Source organism: Lynx canadensis, chromosome A3, assembly GCF_007474595.2.
Source record: "Lynx canadensis isolate LIC74 chromosome A3, mLynCan4.pri.v2, whole genome shotgun sequence".
NCBI classification, from domain to species: domain Eukaryota; kingdom Metazoa; phylum Chordata; class Mammalia; order Carnivora; family Felidae; genus Lynx; species Lynx canadensis.
The window spans coordinates 133,207,856-133,230,018 of record NC_044305.1 but is presented as its reverse complement, the minus strand read 5'-3'; the positions used below and the strand labels follow the sequence as shown (position 1 = coordinate 133,230,018).

Genomic DNA, 22,163 nt, shown 5'->3' with positions numbered 1-22,163 from the left:
TTCACAGTTAAAAAAAAAAAAAAAAGTCAGTGCTAGATAGACCATGTTCATGGAACAATGGATCTAATACATTTAAGACAGCCAGAGCCCCCAGATTGGTCTGCAAATTCAGTGCCATTTTTATCAACCCCCACCCCCGCCTTTGTGCAGAAATTGACAAGCTGATTCTGAAACTCATGAGGAAACACAAGGGACCCAGAATTGCCAAAACAGTAAAAGAACAGAAGTTGGAGGACTCACACTTCTGATTTCAGTCCCCACAAAGCTATAGTAATCAAGACAGTGTGGGACTGACACAGGATAGATTTACAGATCACTGAAATGGAATCAAGAGTCCAGAAATAAACCCTAACTCTTATGGCCAATTAATTGATTTTTCAACATGGGAGTCAAGACAATTCAGAGAAAAAAGAATGGTTTTTTTCACAAATGATGATGGGACAACTGGATAGCCACAAGCAAAAGAATGAATTCAGACCCCTACCTCACACCATAATCAAAAATTAACTCAAACTGGATCAAAGACCTAACTGTTAAGAGCTAAAACTCTTAGAGGAAAACATAGGCGTAAATCTTCATGACCTTGGAGCAAGCAATGGTTTCTTAGATGTGACATCTAAAGTACAAATGACAAAAGAAACTATAGATAATTTTCAACAAATTTTTAAATATGTTATGCTTCAAAAACCGTTAGACCTGTCAGGAATCCAGGTGGCTTGCTGTTGCTTTCAGATAAAGTCTGAACTCTGACTCAAGCCTGTCTGTCCCTTCAACCACTGGGCCCACTTTACCTTAGCTACATTGGTTGTTCTAATTTCCGTGGAGGATGACCACAGCTACCACTACCCTCCCCGATTCTCTGCCTGTTCTGACTTTCATCTTGAAAACTCACTCTCTCTAGACTCCTATGGTTTCCTCCTTTGGCTCTTCACTTCCTGAGCACTTGTATTCTTGGCTTGGATAACACTGATTGTCATGCATTAGTTTCTTCATTGTTTGGCATCATTTGGCCTTGGCTTCCCCAAGGATGGTCACGTGCTTGACGGTGGAGATGAGACATGGCCCTCGTGTCTCAGGACGAGGTGAGGGCTCGTGGTGAGGGCTCATGGAAAGAGCTTCGAGGGGGAGGTGGCAGTCCCTTCCATTCTCCTCTCTGGCCCTAACAAGCTCTGCATCTTAAGTAGATCTCTTATTCTCGTTGTGTTTCTATTTCCTCCGTCATGAAATGGACTGGGTGGGAGGTTCTCAGTAAACAGCTGGCCTGTGAACTCTGTTTGTCTTTTGCTCCCCCTGGGTTCCTTATGTCTGCCAGAATTCCAGTGCTAGTTTGGACAGCTCCTTCCCACTCACAGCTCGGGGCTTCCGATCCCATCTGTCAAATAGTTGAGCACCCATTGGATGTCCAGGGTTTCACTGACAGCCCTTGCCCTTAAGAAGCTGAAGACTGGAGTCCCCCCGTGTGGCGGACTCAGCCAGATTCTCAGCCGAGCAAGTGGCCTTTCTACCCTGAGGCTAAGGCAGTTAGGTCCAGTGCTCTGGCCCCTCTGCTGGGTTGATGGGTCAGGAAGGGAGTATGGTTCGATACCTGTTATGTACCAGGTGGTCACACGTGTCATCTTACTCAGACCTTGCTGTATTTACCATTTTGCTGGGTATTGTTTTCCTATTTCCCAAGGAGCAAACTGAGGCAGGGAGCTTAAGTAACTTGCCTAAAGTCAGGGGTAGAACCTTGTTTTGGGTTTTTTCTTGCTTAAAAGTGCTGCTTTTTCTAACACATAGGTTACTTTTCTCCTTGAGGACTGCTTTTGCCACACCAAGAGCTTCTTGCCATTATCGGGGACTTAAGGCTCATAATTAAGCAAAATCTGTAACTTCCAAATGGCTCATTTCTTTCAGCCAGTTGGGGGATGCTGGTTTGACATTTCCTTCTCCAGCCTGGTAGGTGACGTTTATGAATTCCTGGGTATGAATCTTCTGTCCATTTTTTGGTGTGGTGATAGGTGACATGTCTCTAATTAAAAAAAAAAAAAAATTAAGGACAGCTTTTTTTAAGCTTGGAATCTGGACAGGATTAAAAACCACTTCTTGACCATTTTTAGGAGTCACAAATTCGCCAGAGTACAGCCTATAGTTTACATCAGCCTCAGGGAAACAAAGAGCACGGGACCGAGCGGAACGGCAGCCTGTACAAGAAGAGCGATGGGTAAGCGGAATGTGCTGCTGGAGTTTGAATGCGTGTTCCCCTTCCGTGTCCAAAATTGCTGAAGTCTGCTTTTGTTTTTTTTTGCCCCCCATTTATCTGTCAGGATCCGAAAAGTGTGGCAGAAAAGGAAGTGTTCGGTTAAAAACGGTTTTCTGACCATATCCCACGGCACCGTAAGTATTCCCTTTTACTTCTCGGTCTGCTGCAGTGAGGTGAGAGAGTGATACAAGCCGCATGCCCAGGACGGCATTGCACCTGCCTCTTAAAGGCCTTCCTGTTGGGAGAGTTTTGTTTGGGGTCCTTCTTGATTCGGTGCACCTGCCCCCTGTCTGTGCTTCTCTGGCCAGGGACAGCTTTGTGTCGTTCGCTGCCTGACAGAGTTAGGAATACCTGACGCGTCAGGTCATTTAGAAGCCAGACGCTTCCAGGGGTGCCTGGGTGGCTCAGTCAGTTAAGTGTCCGACTTCGGCTCAGGTCATGATCTCACAGTTCGTGAGTTCGAGCCCCGCATCGGGCTCTGTGCTGACAGCTCAGAGCCTGGTGCCTGCTTCAGATTCTGTGTCTCCCTCTCTCTCTGCCCCTCCCCTGCTCATGCTCTGTCTCTCTCTGTCGCAAAAATAAATAAAAACATTAAAAAAATTTTTTTTAGAAGCCAGACGCTTCCAGAAACCAAGAGCACACCACTTCCCAGCTGTCTTTGTCTCTGGAGATTAAACTTCCTACTTGGGAAGATTTCCTACTTCTCCATAAAGGGAAAAGCGTTCAAGTGGTCAGGACTCTGGGAAGTCGAAATCCAAGAGAAGAGAAACTTCAGTAATATTATAGAAATCCAACACGTGGCGTCCAACCTTCATCAAGTCCTTTTTCTGTCATCCTGTGTGTAAGAGTCCTTGCAAGAAACTGAGGCCTGTATGTTGAGCCTGTTGAGAAATCAGTCAGAGTAAGATGACTTACTAATCCAGCTTTCAGAAACTGGGGACTTTTTTTTTTTTTTTAAGTTTACTTATTTTGAGAGAGAGAGAGAGCATGCACGAGAGGGGAAGAGGCAGAGAGAGGGAGAATCCCAAGCAAGCTCCGTGCTGTCAGCATGGAGCCTGACACGGGGCTCAATCTCACAAACCGTGAGATTATGACCTGGGCTGAAACCAAGAGTCGGACACTCAACCGACTGAGCACCCCAGGCGCCCCTCAGAAACCGAGGATTTTAACGACAGTTACAAACACAGCCCTTCACACCACAGTCCTCTTTCTCACAGTGGCTCAGGCATATTGTCACCTTAACTGTATGACACAATCTGGTAAATACCACATAGGCTGCTAGACGTTTTTGGAAATGTCTAAAGGCAGAGTTGTTGCTATTTTGGTGCTAATGAGAATGTGGCATGGGTGGTGCCTTGCATTTCTGTTCCCCAAGCAGGAGGCCTGGTGCTGTGTGCATATTGGCGGCCTCCGTCCTGTGGGTGGATGGGAGTGGACATGACCCTGGGTCTCTGTCTTTTCCTCCCCTCCCCCTGGTTTCCACCAGTTCCCCTGGTGACAGGCCGAGCTGGGCAGGAGCACAGGCTCCTGTAGACAGGTCACGGCTCAGTGTGGGCTCTTCCCAGTACTCTGGAAGGAAATGGGAAGACTGGACCTACAATTCCTGGGGCCCCTTCATCGTCCCTGACTGGGACCTAGCATACGTCAAGTGTCTGTAGCCATCTCATTGGCCCTTTGGCCTGGGGGCCGAATGTGTCTCCTGCCCAGGCAAATAGAGGTCATTCCTCTTTTCTAATATGGAGCTGTTACTGGATCCTTCATGGTCATGACATCCCTCCTGGGGCCCTGGAGTTTGGACCCTGATGTGATGTGCTCTCCATATAGACATGCCTGTGTGTCTGGGGAGGAGTGCTGTAGATTCAGGGAGGCAAATTTATTCAGTCACCACCACGCCTGTTCAAAATCAAGACTGTAGGGGTACCTGGGTGGCTCAGTCGGTTAAGTGTCCAACTCTTGGTTTCGGCTCAGGTCGTGATCTCACGGTTTGTGACATTGAGCCCCGCATCAGGCTCTGCACTGACAGCACAGAGTCTGCCTGGGATTCTCTCTCCCTGTTCCTTCTCTCGCTGCCCCTCCCCTTCTCTTTTTCTCTCTCTCTGTCTCTCAAAGTGAATAAACTTTAAACTGGGTGATGGCCAGGTTCCCTCCCTGCTCTAAACACCTATGATTCTGTGATTTGCTTTCAAATGGTTTTCCACTCGGTTGTTTTAACTCAGGTTTACTGCCTCGATGCAGAAAATTTGACAAAGCAAGACTGAGTTTCATTTCATGCTTGTTCACAGCTCTTCAGTCATTTGGCATATTTGCCTCATTAACATGTTCTCCTGGACCCAGGGCCTCAGCTTAAGCCAGTGAGCGGTCCTCCCTCCGCGACGGAAGTGGAAGCAGGCCTAGTACTCCCTTGCTGGCAGGGTCAGCTTGGGTTCCTGTCGCTTCCATTACCCGTACTTCTCTCTGGAAGACGCAGACTCGGTTTCCTGTGGACGTTGGTGGGCTGCCCCAGTCTTTGGCAGATGGTGCAGTGAGAACTAGCGTTAGTAGCCTGCTGACGGCTCAGCTTGCCACACAACTTGCATATTTAATAAGTGCTTTGTGTTTAGGGGGCTCCCTCTCTAGGGAATCCGTGCTCTCTGTATGACTCACTCACACTGCCCTGAGCAGCCCGGGCTGGGAGCTGCTGGGGCAGACATTGCCTCCAGCCCGGCCGAGTGGCAGGCGGGGGCTCTGGCCCGGAAGACAAGAGGGGTACTAACTATGGCAGGAGCTGTGTGTATACCACAGAGTTCTCCTTTTCTCCTTCCTCCGTGTGCATCCTGCCTGTTCCGTGCACATGCGTGCGCGCACATGCACACAGGTGTGCCGTCGCACCTAGAAAGCGTTCACGTGCGGTGGTGTGAATTAACCTCTGCCGAGAGAGGGATCTGAGAGATGCCTTTTTGTGTGATTTTGTTTGCATTTGGCTCCTTGTGTGGCTTACCTAGGTAGCCAGCATCGCCCTGAGGAGGCAGATTTACCATCGGGGGAGAGAAGGACAGTGGTTCAAAGACCTGACTGAGTAAATGGGGCTCTAAGAGCAGGATCTGGCCCTCGGTGGAGAATCCGATCTCGATGCTGTGAAAGCACAGGGTGTGTGTTTGCGATGTTCTCCAAACCAGTTTCTTCCCCGGAAGCTGGCAGCCTTCGGGAAATGAGACGGCGTGCTCTGTATTCTAGCAGAGGGACGGTGATGACATCCTGATGCATTCGCTGAAAGCCTACTTGGTGTTCCCCATTCGCTGAGATTCATTGTGTTTTCTTGCACTGGGAAAAGTGATCCTTGGGACAAAATAACTGACTGGGTATCACCTTTGCCAAATGCATGCATCGCTTTGCCATACTGCCAAGGACTGGGGACTGTTTAAGCTGCAAGAAATGTCCACTGGTTCTTCTGCAGTCTAAATTGCTTTTTTAAATGATTGTTAGTCATGAAGAGTCCAGACTACCTATTAAGGGCCCTGGCTGGTTCATTTGGTTAAGTGACTTCGGCTCAGGTCACGATCTCACAGTTCGTGGGTCTGAGCCCCGCATCAGGCTCTGTGCTGACAGCTCGGAGCCTGGAGCCTGCTTCCCATTCTGTGTCTACTTCTCTCTCTGTCCCTCCCCTGCTCATGCTTTGTCTCTCAAAAATGAATGAATGTTAAAAAAAAAAACAAAAACCCACAAACTTTAAAAGCCTGACAAATTGGGAAAAAAATAGAATGGCATGATTAAAATGATAGGAACTCTAATAATCCACACCTTCAGTCATATTTACTAATCCGTGCAATCTAGGGGTCTCTGTTTCCCACTCCTTGGAGAGCTCTGGTATCTGATGAATTAGAACCATTCTGTAGCTGAATTAAATGGTGACACCATTTTCCTCAAATAGCAGCAGGAGAGGGAATTTAATGGGTAGAGTTTTCTCCGTTTAAAAATATTCTCCCATAGATTTTTCTTACAGCTCTGGTAATCTGGCTGGACAAATAGCAAACAACGATTAATGTAAAACATGCAAGCTGACCCTCTAAAGCGGTATCGGCTGTTCTAAATTTTGTGGACCTCCTCTTACCGCTGTTCTTTTTAACACGTAGCCACCTCTGTGCCTTTATAATTACTCCGACTTCATATGTAGGCACCGAATATTTTCCCATGTTTTGTGGTGTTCGTACACCGTGAAGGACGAAGTCTGTCTTTGATGGTAGCTGTCTCAGTAAGAAGGGACAGCTTTCCCCGTGGTGCGGGGAAAATGAAAGAATATAAGCGAGAGGGGCCCGGGCAGGGCTGGTATTAATTCGGTTGTGCTGCTTTGCTGCACCCGGAGATACGCACTGATACGTCCAGGTCGGTGACTGCTTCCCACAGAAAGCCATGCAGAGGGCAGGCGGGAGCAGGAGTTAAGAGCTTGTGCTCCGAGGCCAGGCTGGCGGGCTCACATGGGGCCTCACTGCCTCCCAAGCTGTAGAAAAGAAGGTCCATCACGTTAATTAGCCTGTGTGGGCCAGTACCTTTATCTGTAAAACTGGAGCGGTTCCTGCCTCAAAGGTCAGTTAGAAGAATTAAATGAGCTGATTTACTAAACATACTTAGAGCACTTGTGCGTGAAAACGTTTCTGTATTTACCAGAGTTCACCAACCCCTCTTACTGTTCCTGTGTCTAAGACCCCGCGGACAGCCGCAGTTTGGAAGTAGGCCAGGAATGTCCCCTAAATGCACATACATATGGTTGTGTCATCACAGGAGGTAATGGTACAGACGCAGACTTTATGTGGTAAAATACGTGGTCACGTCGTGGTGTGGTCTCCTACTTGGTGCTGCAGAAATACGTCATTCGGTGTGTTGGTTCCCGGATGAGCCAGGTAATTCTGTTGGCAAAGATCCAAAACTGGATTGATGGTACTTCCACTTGGAATTGTCAAGGTTCGCAAGATTAGACAGAACTTGCAGTCTTTTAATACCGATTTCTGGGGCACCTGGGTGGCTCGGTCAGTTAAGCGTCAAACTCTTGGTTTTAGCTCGGGTCATGATCTCATGGTTCATGAGTTTGAGCCCCAAGTCGCACTGTTAGCCGGGAGTCTGCTTGGGATTCTCTGCCTCCTTCCCCCCTCTCAAAATAAATAAATAAATAACTTGAAACAAATGCTGATTTCTGATGATCCAAGGATTCTGTTAGGCGTCTATGGTGGAGACCATCCAGTGACTTTCGTATAAGAGATGAGGCCGACATCCCACAAGCCAGGAGAGTCTGGTCCACCCTGTTTATCCACCTTCTCATCCCGCCTTCCTTGTATCAAACCCAAACTGTTTGCACTGTAAGGATCCGTCCTGTTTTAACAGGGATTATGCTGCCTCTACCACTGACTCTGTGAGTTGAGTGGAAAGGGGTCTGTAAATGAATGAAGGTCTCACGGGACTACCCAGGTGTGGATGCACGTATGGGTGTTTCTTCGATGAATCCCAGACCCAAGCCTTTACAACTTGTAAATGCAGCCGGCAGCCACAGGAGGTTGAACAAGAGGTTCACATATACAGTATTCTATTCAGTCTTTCCCTCAGCAGCTTGGGAGGTGGGTAGGATAAGCCCATTCATATTTGGAGAGTTCTCCAAGGTTTCTGAGAGACATTTTGCCATTTGAATAGTCACAGGTTTTTTTTCCCCCTAAAATTATGTTATCCTTTGATCTTTGCTTGCTTTTGGACTACCTATGGTAGTTTTTGAAACGGTAGTAAAATACCCATTTTGAGACCTGTCTGCCAGAAACGAATTGTGATCTTTTGTTGCCACTGTGTTGGCGAGATTCAGGGTATTTATATGAATGAGTTGGGTTTTGTTGAAATGTAAGTGACAGATGTTTAGCATTTAACGTTATTTATCTATTACCTGTCGTGCCCTCAAAAAGTAGGGAAAATTATTTCTCTGTCATTTTTGTGCTGTGAGATTTCTTTCCTTAGAAGCAAGTGTTTACACTCAGGGAAACACTTTTAAGATCACCAGAAATAGAGCTGGTGCCCAAGTCACCCAGCCAACCATCTGTGTCATCGGTAGGAATGTCTCGGAGCTTTAGCCGTGGAGCATTTTGCTCTCAGGAAGCCCAGTGCTGTCGACCTCAAAGCCAGCAGCCCTTGTCCCCCTGGCCGGGTGGGTGTGTGGGCCACCAAGTGTCCCTCCCAGGGAATGGCAGCTTGCCCTCTGGGGAGCTGAGATTCAAGGACACCCTGTGTCGTGCCTGTGTTGTGTCTTCCTACACAAAATCTGCCTTCTGAAAGCGATCTTTTTGCAAACTGGTGGAAATCCTGTTCTTGCTGTATTTTAGTGAGAAATGGTGCGGTATGATTTTGTCCTCCTTACCACCCATCTCCATTCCTTTGTTTCTAAACAGGCTAACCGGCCTCCCGCGAAGCTCAACCTGTTAACCTGTCAAGTGAAGACCAACCCCGAGGAGAAAAAGTGTTTTGACCTTATTTCACGTAAGTTTGTTTCTCAGATTTTGCTCCACAGAGAAGTTAAACTGGCTGCTGGGGCATCAATCCCATTTCAGAGAATTGATTGTCGAGGAGAAACGCCTTCCTTTCAAGTGACATCCACACCTTCTTCTTTCCACTCATAATTGTCTGCTTGCTGGTGTCCAGTGTAGGACCTGACGCTGAGGGCGGCCCCGCTCTCCTCGTGGGCTCCTGTAAACACGGAGATGATACTGGGCTGGCCCTCAAGCCTGAAATCCCCCCACTTAACTATAAAAAAGGACGATTCTGTCATCCAGGCTTCCGTGGTTTGGGTGATGTTAGACATGCTGCACGGCTAATGTGATGAGGTCTTCGGCAAAACCCTGGAAACTTTGGTTTTTGAAATCGTTTTGCTTTCCCACCACGGAATTAGTCTTCCTGCCTCCGTACGTCTTTCTTCTTTTGTGGCACACGTGACAGAGTGACCACAGTACCGTCTGCTGTGTTGAGTGTCTACTCGGCATCCCTAAGGAAAAAGGAACGGACGAGTGTGTTTTAAAGGAAACAACATTGGCCTTTTTTGTTCCTGGCCCGTTTAGGTGCCAGGGTTACAGTTTGGGGGAATGAAGGGGCCGGCACCCCTACACAAGAGGGTCACGAGGGATTTGGGCACAAGAGTTGTACTTATAGAGGAAAAGTCTGTACCATACATTTTCGGAAGGTGGGTGCTTTCTTATTTGCCTCAGTTTCCCAGAGTGTGAGTGGCTGCTTTCTGAGATATCTGTTGGATTACACTATTGAGGCCTAGGGAGTTATTTCCGGTATAATTTATTGCTCACAGCAAGCTTACGAGGTAATTGTTACCACCTCCACTAGTCTGGGTGAGGAGGCAGAGGCCCATGGCAGCTTACCCTCGTGCCCTGGTTTCCCTGTTCTAATACGCACCGTACTAATTTGGAGGAGAGTGTCGAGCAGTGTGATGTGCCTAAAGGGTTTGGGCATTGTTCTGTCCTTCAGATTCCAGACTAATTTGTAAAATAAAAACTGACTTTATCCTGCTTCAAACCCCGTGTCCCTAAGAAGCGTTCACATCTGCCCCCCGATGTGTGCACAACCGGGCAAGCTTCGTTAACTACTGGGTGCCAGTCAGCTTGCCCCCGGGCACCTTCAGCACCCCTGGGGACCTCCCATGAGAGAGTCATGGGAGCATCTCTTCCACTGTTGCAGACAACCCAGAAACACTCTCCAGCCCACACGCCTGTAACTTCCGGTCAGGCACCGAGGAGGGTCGGTAGATGGCAGGCGTGTGTTACCGCTTTCCTGGGACGTGTGGGAAGGCGGGCCTGTGCAAATCTGGTTTCGCGTGAGCGCTCCGGCAGGCTGACGTTGGCCAAGATGCCTTCAGTATCTTTGATCTACTACCTGCTGCATGATAAACCTCTTCAGGCCACGGCTTCCTGCCTCAGACACCCAGAAGGCCTTGCTGAATTCGGTTTGAGGAGCCTTCATAAATGTGCCGGAATCCATTGTCATTCTTTGAGAAAAGCTCATTTCTTCTTCTTCCCGCTCTCCTTCCATGAGTAGAGTGAATCCCGATCCTACAAATTTCTCATCGTAGTCTTCAAACGGTGTTACTCTCCTGAGGGTAGTTTGGTGAAAATGCTTTGTCCCAGTGCTGTGTGGCTTTGCTTGTCTCAGAGAATTCCAAAAAAACAGCCAGACCCCGGGAGTGATCCAGGGAGCCACCACAGAGCAGCGAAACCCTGGTTTGTTGCACATCCCAAGAAGGTTGGGGTTTGGGCTCACTTCCGATTGTGCCTGACTCAGGAAACGAGGCTGTCACCCTCTCTGTTTCTCCCCCGCCTGCTGACCAGGCTAGTGGGACCTGTATCACGACGAGCGAGGCCTTTAAACATTTGGCGGTCGGAGAAGAAGAGTCAGGCTGCACGATAGGCAGTGAGGAGGCTGCTCCAGATGTGAGTCTCGCAGGCCCCAGAGTCACCCTCACTCTGTGAGGCCTCTCCTGGTCGTCCGTGACCTTGATACTTGTTTTGAAGAAGATCGATCCTTTTTTTGGCCAAATGTCCCTTAGTTTTCTCCGATGCTTTCCCACCGGGGGCCTGAGGCTCTGCATTTGGGGCAAGAATAGCGCATCACATGCCCCTCCTCTCTGCTCTGCGTACAGGGGTCAGCAGTCTGGCACAGCCCTTGGAGACATCGCTGTGTTTGCACACGGCTGTGTGTGAGTGTAAGATCTCGTGTCCCAACAGGGACACCTGGGTGGCTCAGTCGGTTAAGCATCTGACTTCGGCTCAGGTCATGATCTCGAGGTTTGTGAGTTTGAGTTCCTCATCGGGCTCTGTGCCGACAGCTCAAAGCCTGGAGCCTGCTTTGGATTCTGTGTCTCCCTCTCTCTCTACCTCTCCCCTGCTCGTGCTGTCTCTCTCTCAAAAATAAATAAACATTAAAAAAAATTATTTTAGGGGCGTCTGGGTGGCTCGGTCGGTTAAGCGTCTGACTTCGGCTCAGGTCATGATCTTGCGGTCCGGCTCTGTGCTGACTGCTCAGAGCCTGGAGCCTGTTTCCGATTCTGTGTCTCCCTCTCTCTCTGCCCCTCCCCTGTTCATGCTCTGTCTCTCTCTGTCTCAAAAATAAATAAACGTTTTATTAAAAAAAATTATTTTAGGGGTGCCTGGGTGGTTCAGTCAGTTAAGTGTCCAACTTCAGCTCAGGTCATGATCTCGCGGTCTGTGGGTTCAAGCCCCACGTCGGGCTCTGTGCTGACAGCTCAGAGCCTGGAACCTGCTTCGGATTCTGTGTCTCCCTCTCTGCCCCTCCCCTACTCGTGCTCTGTCTCTGTCTCTCAAAAATGAATAAACATTAAAGAAATTTTTTTAAAAAAGGATCTGGTGTCCCAATAGCCTTCAGCTGTTCCTCCTGCTTCCGTGGTGTTTGTAATACAGCACTCCCACGGCCTGTGGTTAGGATTTCTCCTCTTTTCCAAAGGCCAGAAAACGTGTGAGATACTCATTTAGAAAAGGCTTTTATTATTCAAGGGGCTGTAACAATTACTTTTGGGGCGCCAACTTCTTGGCGAGTTCAAGAAAACAAAGCCTTTGAAAGGATAATGATGGTTTCCATCCCTGAGTAGCTCCTGTTTGGGGAAGCTTTATCTCTTCTTAAGCTTGGATGTGGACAAGTTTGTTAGTTTAGATTCCAAAGCCACAATCACCGAGCAAGGGCAGGCAAGGCGGGTGAAGGACGCAAGAGAGTGCGCCATTTTGTACAAATCATTCATTTCGCAGCAGAGAGTTAAGATCATTCCCGAGGTTAATTATAAACCACTTTCTGCCGGCATTGTGTACGGATTACTGTGCCAGGCTCCCAGCTGATAAAACTTCTCTTGCCATGCAGATGACAGGACATACCACTTCCAAGCAGAAGACGAACAGGAATGCCAAATGTAAGTCCCTCGGGGGTGGGCCCTGGGGCTGGGACTCGGCAGTCCCTGGAATTTAACACAGCATCTCTCTCATTTTTCTAGATGGATGTCTGTGCTGCAGAACAGCAAAGAAGAAGCTTTAAACAATGCATTTAAGGGGGATGACAACACCGGGGAAAATAACATCGTCCAAGAGCTGACCAAGGAGATCATCACAGAAGTGCAGAGGATGACGGGCAATGACGTGTGCTGCGACTGCGGGGCGCCAGGTGAGCCCCGCCCCTCCCCGCCCCACCCCTCCATTGACTCTCATCCCGATTCATGGAAACCAGTCACGGATTTTCCCTTTCACTGCAGACACAGAGCTGCGTGCAGCGAGCCCGTGCGGGAGCTCGTGGCCCACGGGGTCGTGTGCATAGCTGCAGGGGGAGGGTGGGAAGACGCAGGAGCGTGAAGATGACCTCACAGAGCTGAAAAGATTTAAAGCCTTTTGAGGGGCGCCTGGGTGGCTCAGTCGGTTAAGCGTCCAACTTCGGCTCAGGTCATGATCTTATGGTCTGTGAGTTCGAGCCCCGCGTCGGGCTCTGTGCAGATGGCTCAGAGCCTGGAGCCTGCTTCGGATTCTGTGTCTCCCTCTTTCTCTGACCCTCCCCCATTCATGCTCTGTCTCTTTCTGTCTCAAAAAATAAATAAACATTAAAAAAAATTAAAAAAAAAAATAAAGTCTTTTGAGACATGAACGCCAAAGCACAGAACGCGGGTGAGACCAAGGTCATCCGCTCGTGTTGGCTCGGAGGCTGCGTCGGGCGGCTTTTCCTGGGATTTACTCCAGCCTCTCTTTGTGCTACTTTGTAGAACTTGTGCAGTGACTTTAAGCCGCTGTCTAGTCTGTGACCCCAGGAGAGCCACTTTCTTTGTTACCTGTTGGTTTCCCTGTATGGAAAATGAAGGAACTGGTCGAGATTGTTTTCCGGTCCCTTCCAGGCGTCACGTTCTGTGAAAAGAGGTGTTGATGTCTGCGTTTTGATAAAGCCTATGAGGAGCTCCATTCTGTAATGGACATAGAGCGGTATCATTGCAGATTTTAAGAGCTGGTATTTTCAAAAGCTTAAGGAGTGGAGTTATTCTGATTAAGGGGGAAGGGTGCTTTGGGAGCTTTGGGATAGCTGTTCCTGAACATTCACAAAATGAGAAAGCTTGTGGAGTGTCAGTTACCTTCTTCATTCCTCCAGTTCTATGACCGTTCTTCTAAAAAAATGCACACAACAAAAATAGAGTGGGCAGTTGAGAATTGCCAGGAGGTTCCTATTGCCCCAAAAAGCTGTGTGTCTGGGGGTAGTGAGGGGTAGGTATTCCCTCAGGGTCTTGGATCCGTTAAAAAGTACCTTTTGGCAGGAAATGAGGTGTAGGGAGTGGTAAGTAGTGAATTGTGTTTTTTCTTTTCTTTTCTTTTGTAATGTTTATTTATTTTTGAGAGCAAGCTCAAGGCTGGGGGGGGGGGGGTTGGGCGGCAGAGGATCTGAAGCGGGCTCCGGGCTGACAGCAGAGGAGACCCCGATGTGGGGCTCAAACTCACAAACCCCAAGATCTTGACCTCAGCTGAAGTCGGACTCTTAACCAACTGAGCCACCCGGGTGACCCTAATTGTGCTTTTTCTTAAGAAAAGAGGGCCGTGTAGCACTTCACTGGGATTTTTAAGACACTTTCATAAAGAAGTCAAAGCTGCGGACGTTTTTGTTTGGAAATGGTAGGACAAGATAGCTGACGTGAAAATTGATATAAAGTGATCTAAACATACTCCTGTCTCCCGAAAGTGTGCTACAGCCGGTATGGAAGAAATGCAAACACAGATGCCCAGAAGTTTCCCAAATGGATAAAATTTTTTATAACTTGAACTTTGAAAAAGTAACATGACAGTTCGCTGGTGACCAAGGTTGCGATAGTTCCCCGCAGCAAGTTTCTAAGGGCAGCGGGTAATTCACAAGAGAACGGTACGCAAGGGCCGGGGTAATGTGCTCTGGCGTGTTTTGTTTTGAACGCCCCATTTTCGGTAAATTCAGCATTCGTGTGTCAGGCATCCCTTGGGTGTCTGCTGTGTACCCAGCACACGGTAGGATGGCTCAGTGACTTAGGAGCTGTGCTCCGGGAGAAGCTCGGTGACACGGTGCCAGCATGGGCTCGGGCCCAGGCAAGACTGCCGTCTGGCTCCACACCCCCTGCGGCCTCGAGCAAGCCCCTTCTCCTTTCTGAGCACCATGAAGACCCCTGCCCTGTTTGCCTGCTGGCCTTCTCGTGTGTGCTGAAGAAGTATCAGGTGACAGCATCTGTAATTGCGGAAGCTCTTGCACTCGGAACTATTTCTGCTGCCACCGAAGTGTTGAGCACAGAGTGTGGCATCAGCACATAGTGTGTTCTCCGTCATGATTGTTAGCATTTTGTGAACGTGTAGACCTGTCTTAAGTCTGTTCCCTATACAGCACTAGACTGGCGGCCCTCGTTTTTTCTCTCCCCTTTGCTGGTATGACCAGGGTTGGTGATGGGCGTGGTTTGTATTCAGGACAGCCTTCAGGGGCCTGTGGCCACTAGAGGGCACTGTGTCCTGTTTGTTCTTGGACACGCACCTGTCACTTGGGAGTTCGTAATGAACGGAAGGGTGGGCAGGATAAATGAGTAAATAAATGGAGGGAGGGGGAGCAGACAGGTGCATATGTGTGTATTGTGTGTAAGCGGGTGGTAATGCAGAATGAGTGATGAAGGAGGGCTCCAGCTGTGTCCAGGGTTGAGAAAATGCTCATGCTCAAAACTCCATGTGCAATAACTATACGGGAAAAGTGTTGTGACCCCATCCCTGCACTTGCTGCGAACTCCAACTTTCCCTGTTCTCTTTGGCAGATCCTACCTGGCTCTCCACCAATCTGGGCATCCTGACCTGTATTGAGTGTTCCGGAATCCACCGAGAGCTCGGGGTTCACTATTCCAGGATGCAGTCCCTGACGTTAGATGTATTGGGAACGTCTGAGCTTCTGGTAATTCTCAAATCATTGATTTTGAAATGAAAATGAATGCACCGAATTCTAAGTTTTCATTTTGGCGTTCGAACCCATTTTGCTTTCTTGCAATTCCCCTGGGCTGATGGTTGTTGATTTTTGCCAGATGGGTTTGGGCAATTAGAACCTCAGTGGTAATTCCTCCTTCTCAGCTACTGGTAGTTGAAGGCACTTTTTGTTGTAAAACCTTCTTCCTAAACGAATAAAGTGAAGTGACACAAAAAAGGAGAGCTGAGACGTGTGTACGACGTGGAATACGATGGCGACACGGTCTAGGTCACCCCATTCCTTAAACGCGTGCACAACGGAAAGCCCAGAGACAGTTGAGGGCTCGTTCTCCAGAGCCCCCAGCAGATCCCTGCTGAGTCTGTGGTCACGACATGGCTCAGGCCTCCGGCCCACTTTTCCCCTGCCTCTACTGTCACTCTCTGGGTGAGATTTCGGCCTCTGCTTTTACTGCCTTTGTTTCTAAAGAAGGCTTTCCTTTTTGGCTCAGTGATAACATATGAGCCGTGCAGCGTGGTATAGAAGGATACTGGGAGGTTGAAGCATTTTCTGTGAAGTAACATCCAGAGTATTGAGACCAGCCCCACGGAGGAAAAGGCACATCACACTAGCTGTTTGGAGGCCACCTAAAATGGAGCTTTGGTGGACTGTTTTCAAAGCCTGTGATTGCTGGTTCAGAAGCAGTGTTTGAAATTCTTGGTGTAGCTGGGCACCGGGCAGTGAACATTAAGTGGATATAGATCGCTGTTGACTGTAATGAAAAGAGCAATCGTCTTGACAGGAAATCAATTATTGTGGTCAGTATACGTCTCCAGGGGCCATAAATTTTATCGATGACTACTCTAGAACCAGGGTCTGAACTTGTAATGCATTTTGAACTATCTTGTCAAATCTTCCTGGTCTTGGCAAAGGATTCCTTTATGGTCTTGAAAGGTGAAGTCGGGAGAAACGAGAGTGAATTCTGGTTGCCCGGTTGGTCACGTCCCTGATTACTTCAAGTTAAAAATGGAGCGCGACTCAGCAAGACTCAGGCAGTGTCTTCCTGGTTCCACAATGCCATGCTTGTTACCGTCGTGATGCATTCAGCCTCCGCGGTGGAGCTGTGTGTGTACAAGAGGTAGCCTGGGTAACTGACTTCGGTTAGCCTTGAGATTCCCACGGTATATTTTCAAAGAAATACCAATTCTCAGGAAGCACTGGTAACCCATGGCAGTTGGTCTGCTGCCATACTGATTTCCTCAAAACAGCGGGAAGTGTTAAGTGATTTGTGGTGACATAATAATTGCTTATTTTGTACTAAGCACTTCTCAGAGCTCTTTATATGTATTAGTTCATTTGTCCTTCACTACAACCCAGCGACCTTGCTGTTTATCCCCTCTTTATGACAGAGGAACTGAGGCTTAGAATGTTTTAATGTACCCAAGGTTATATAGTTATGAAAGTGCCAGATCTAGGGCGGGACCCTTTAATCCAGAGCTCACGATTCACCTCTGAAGAGCCTGGAAAACGAACTGGTCCTTGTGGTGGCCTGTCCTGCTGTGTGGTGAGCATTTAAGCATCACTACTGTCCCTCCCTATCCCCCACTCCCCACCCTCCACCCCCCATCCCCCATCCCCCATCCCCAGCAAATGTTTAAGAAAAAGAAAGCCCTGCTTTGTAGTCCGCCGGTCCACAGATGTCTGTACTCCCGCCATGGCCATTTTCTCAAATCTGTGCCATCGTCAGTAACCAGCGTGAGTCACTGAATGTAACTGAGTTCACCGCACAAACACTGGTTGTCCGTGGCTTCAGAAACAGAATAGTAAAACGATTAGGAGGTGATGAGTTTTGAGCACTTATTACTTTGTTTTTAGTATAATTTACTTAACTAGGAGTTTATATAATGTAATTTTAATAATGGCTCTCGTGAGCTGGTCGAGGCTTGACCCCAGCACATCTGTTACACCTGCCTGCTTAAATGTGTCTCAAAAATTAAAATGATGGTCTTCATGAGACTCTTGCCTACTAAGCAGGAAAACACCAAAGAAGGTAGAAGGGAGGATGTTCATGTCTTGGTGAAACAGTGAGGTGGCTTCTGACCCCTGGTTAGAACCCTGGTCTTTATCTCCCAGAGTCTCTGTCTGCACCTCCTCACAGGGGGGGTTAACATTTGGCCAGCTGTCAGCCATTTTGAGCCATCAGGCAGAGACTGCTTATTTAGTATCTGCAGGTATTTTCAGAACCTGATCTCTGCCTTAGTTTCAGACTCTCCCGGTCTGCCTCACCCTCAGTTGTTGCAGAAAAACAGAGGGAAAAGGCCCCCGAGTCTTGTGGGGTTCTCCCCCCCCCTTGCCCCTCAGCTCTGCCTGTGTGGTCATCTGGTTGCTCATGGGAGGTGGGCATCTCCCCAGCCCCACCCACCGCGTGCCAGGACAGTGAGCCTGATGTCCTGCCCAGAACCCTTACCGCTCAGCCATTAAGTCAAGCACTGCATGGAGAGTGTTTGTCAGGGGTTAGGATTCATTTCTAAAACATGAGAAGTTCAAGCCTTTTTGAAGCACCCAGGTTATTTTTATTCTGCTTAGACAGTTGGATGCTTGAAAAGATGATCTCCTGAAGGCTTGACACATAGACCTGTGTGTGTGTGTGTGTGTGTGTGTGTGTGTGTTTAGAATTACGTTGGCACACAGTAAAGACTATGAGGGATTAGCTCTCATTATTCTCTACTTCAGAATGACTTTAACTGAATCCTTTCAGAAGAACAATCCACGTGTCCTAACGTATGAATCCACAGGGAGAGTCCACTCCGTTTTTCTGCTGCAAGTGTGAACATTGAGGATGTGCAGAGCAGGGACATCAGGGTCTCTGCTTGAGTTTGTCGTAGTGTGTGTTCTTGTGTAGCAAATGTTGATTGAGCCTCCTTGCATCCTATGAGAGGGTATAAGAGGTGGCCTGGAAAGTTGACTCCCAGCGTCTCCAGGGGAGAATCCTGGGCAAAGTTGCTTTACAGGTGCAGTGATTCTCTGTCCTTCAGGTAGGTCAGTCCTGGAGCCTGAATCTCAGGATGATGCGCTGTGATGGGCGCAGACTTTCATCCTTGGCTGACCCTAAACAGACCGTCACCACATAGATGGTCACTCCTGTCCTCCCATATGGCCTCACCGTATTATTTGTCACGGTAAAAATCGTTTTGCTTAATTCCATAAATTACTTTCTGGTTTCGCATCTGCACGCTGTTCCCTTGGAAACACACGTGCTACGGAAACGTCATCATTTCCTTCTTTTTTTATTTTGGTAAAATAAAAAAGAGCATGCTCGATTTCCATGTTACCTGAACGGGTTTCAGCAGCAACCGTGAGGGTGGCTAGTTAGCAGTAACCTTCTCTTCCCTCTACCTGCTGTCAGAATCATGTCTTACTCAGTGGAAACACATGAATGCATGAAGCACTAGTTCGTTCTGGGAGATCACCCCACTTGAACTGGCCCGCTAGCGTGTGCACTCAGTGTCCTCAGATTTCAAAGCAAACCCACTTTCAGAAACCCTCCTGGTAAATACAGATTTTGGAAAGGTAGATTCTCCTGCCCCAACACAGATCATTTCAGCATTGATTTCCAGCTCACGTGTAAGATAGTACCGTTGGTACTGGGGTCTTCGTATCATATGATCAGTTTGACCTCAAACATGAAATTAATAAAGGGAATTTTGATATTATGAAATTTTATTTGTGTCTGTAATTTTAAAATCTTCTTCCAAAGTCTTCTGTGAGCTCATAGCTCACAGCTGGAACCGCTGTTTCCCCTGGGACTGCAGCGAAGCTGCTCTCAGGACCCTAAGGGCAGCAAGAAATGTGGTCCCAGCTACCATTTATTGAGCAACTATTACACTCAGGCATTGTCCTAGGGTGCTTTACATACACTTTGTCTGACCCAAACAAGAACTCTGTCTTTAAAAATGAGGCCAGGGCCGCCTGGGTGACTCAGTTAAGCAGCCGACTCCTGGATTTGGGACCAGTTGAGAGATCAAAAGTCTGATTCATTGTTGAAAGAAGCCAGATTGGTTGATGAGGTTCACACAGGCGGGAACAGGAGGAGCCCACAGCCCCTCCTGTGTGTGTGGCGGTGCTGAGGCCCACAGTCACAGAAGTTCTTTCTTGTCATTTGCCCGCTCCTCCCTTCCGGGAGCGTAAGAGCAGGGAAGAAGGTCACAGCAGATTTCCCTCCCTCCGGAAACAGTAAAACGGGCAGGTTTTCCCCATCCTCACCCCAAACTCGGAAAACAATTTCTGGGTAAAATCTGAGGTCTCGGTCTGGGTCCGTAGGCCCGGCACAGGTCAGTGCTAAGAGTCTCCGGAAACACGCGACTCTGTCCCCATCCTCAGGTGCTTCCGTGCAGTGAGGGAGAGGGACCCAGGGTTCCACGCAGGGTGTGTGTGGTGTCGTGGGCGTCTTGACCAGGCAGCTGTCCTGCTGACATAACACCTGCTGTCTCCATACTCTGTGCTCAGTGTGGACTTCTTCCCCAGGCCCCAACACCGTGCATTTCTCTGTATTCACCCCTGTCTCGTTAGACCGAGCTCTCTCTGGGGCACGTGGGTGGCTCAGTTGGTTGAGCATCTAACTCTAGATTTCGGCTCAGGTCATGATCTCATGGTTCGGGAGATCGAGCCTCATGTCAGGTTCTGCACTGATATCATGGGGCCTGCTTGAGATTCTCTCTCCCCCTCTCTCTCTGCCTTCCCCCTGGTCGTGCACGTGCTCTCTCAAAAAATAAGTGAATAAACTTAAAAAAGAAAAGAAAACAAAACAAAACAAAAAAGACTGAGCTCAGAGCTTCCCCCAAGCAGGGTTGTGTCTCATGCTCGGTACCGAGTGCATCTGAGGTCTCGGTGTGCGTTTGTGGACTGACCTGGGGCTGGGATTTGCGTTGCTGAGTGATGTAGCACTTAAAGTGCCCCAGACCTTCCTAGATCTGATCTGGCCCCGTGTCTGCCGCAGGGAGACCTCCAGGAGTAGGGGGGCATGTGTGTTGGGGGCTGCACAACACCAGCCTTCCTGGTTCCTTGGCTCCCGCCCACTGGGCCCGCTGGGACCCGCGTTTTCTCGACGTGACCCTGCAGCTTCCATCTGCAAATGCTTTGCTTTTGTTGATGATTCTAAAGGAGTTCTCTGCAGGCTGAACTGTTCGCTGGAACTTGGCAAAACTGTGAGGCGGCACATTTCTCTGCACTGGGCAAGTGTGACGCACGGATGCGGTGGCTCCCTGGACCAGCTGTCCCCTAGTAAACCAGCCAAGTCCAAGCAGAAGGGAGGCAGCTGATTCGCGGGGAATTCTCCTCCTCACGCCCCACCTCCCATCTGCTTACCACAGACTCAGAGGCACGCGGGGCCCTCGCTCGCAGAAGGGCGCTGGGGCCCGTTCCGTCACTTACCTTCTGAAGAGAGACGACTGTGCCTGGCGAGGGCACGGTGTCCACATTACACGGAAGGATGGGGTCATTCAGCCATGCCTGGCTCCAAACAGGGGCTCTGACCCTGAGGTTCAGTCCCGGATCTGACACTGACGATCCAGGAAGTCATTGCGGGCGTTGGGTCCGTGGTACATGGGTGCTGTCACCTGGTGTGGTTGGCCATCAGCCTCATTCTTGGGGAAACCACAGTGAGGCAGCCCCAGGGTTTTTTCCCCTGACAATGGCCTGAGGCCACCGGGCTGGGAATGAGGGCCCAGGTGGGGCTGCTTAGTGCCTGGTGCTCTGAGCCATCTAGGACACTGTGTTCACTTTACCAAGGACGGTAAAATCAGGAAGTGCATCGGACGGTTACTAAGGTGTCGCACATCCCTTGTCCGGCGGCGTCCCTCACAATCCCATTTCACTGCTTCACGTTTCTCACCGCCAGAAAGTTCAGGCTCCTCTAACTCAGATCCCCTTGGCTGTCACTTCAGTCACTTACCCCTGGAGAGAGAAGGGGTGCTCAGGCAGCCGTCTGATCTTCCAGAACATGCCCTGTGACCCTGTGTCCGCGTCACTGCTCGAGAACAGAGATATCAGAGGCTCCACGTGGCCCCATTGTGCCCTGTTCAACGCGGGAGGTGAACTGTCTGTTCTCGTGAGAGCCCTGGGCCAGGTGCTGCCTTTCAGTTTGGTTTCATTAAACATTGAAGAAGCTAATCTCTGTCAGGTGCTGGGCTGGGTGCTCAAATAAGATGATTAAACCCCTGCTTTTAAGGAGCTCCTGCTCACCCAGGTTGTGCCTCCACTCAGGAGAGTGCCAGTTGCCATATTGTGCTTGACTAAGACAAGCCGCGACAGTTGTCTCCCTAGTCTAGCTGCGTTGAACACACTGCCTCGTATTCGGGAAGCGTTGATTAAAATGTGTTCATTTAAATTTTAATGAATAAGAAAGTTGATCGTTGCATGAGGACCTTACATTTGGAACAAGTACATTTTTGTGCTTCGGTGTATGGAACCGAATTAGGCTTTCGCCTAAATTGCCCCACTCTATTATTTTTACGAGGTAGGTATCATCCCTGTTTTACTGGTGAGAAATTGAAACTCAGGTAAACTGACTTGCGTGTGGTCACAAAGCCAGGGAACAGAACCGTGACTTGAACCCGAGTCTTGACTTCCTGGCCCAGCACTCTCCCCTGGATGAGAGCCGCCTCCTTGCTGGCATAAATAGATCTTTTTAGGTCCATTTCAGTGGGAGCACTGGTTTTTTTGGGGGAGGGGATGAGGGTGGAAACTGACACTGGACCAAGTGACTGCCCCTTCCTGTCCACCTCGGTGCTTTATCCAGGGGACATTTTATAAGAACATTTCTCCGTAATAGACCTGCTGCTTCTTATCTCTAGTTTTATGAGTACCTTTGGGGTTTGGGTTTTGTCCATCTTTATTAACGGCAAACCACTGTATCGCTCTGTTTCTTAGTGGCCGTTAAATAAACCATCAACGCATGAGTAGTGCGCAGCAGTGGAATGCACTAATAATT

General features: G+C 48.9%; 1 protein-coding gene across 7 annotated transcripts in view; it reads left to right on the top strand.

Annotated features, from left to right (window-relative positions):
- ASAP2 (ArfGAP with SH3 domain, ankyrin repeat and PH domain 2) overlaps nt 1-22,163 on the top strand; it is a 173,264-nt gene that overhangs the window by 121,186 nt on the left and 29,915 nt on the right. For all 7 annotated transcript variants that reach the window (XM_030311673.1, XM_030311672.1, XM_030311670.1 and 4 more), the window contains 6 exons: nt 2,100-2,203; nt 2,307-2,376; nt 8,638-8,725; nt 12,116-12,164; nt 12,246-12,412; nt 15,036-15,169. In XM_030311673.1, coding sequence (XP_030167533.1) covers nt 2,100-2,203; nt 2,307-2,376; nt 8,638-8,725; nt 12,116-12,164; nt 12,246-12,412; nt 15,036-15,169 — 612 coding nt within the window. The remainder of the gene's footprint in view (nt 1-2,099; nt 2,204-2,306; nt 2,377-8,637; nt 8,726-12,115; nt 12,165-12,245; nt 12,413-15,035; nt 15,170-22,163) is intronic.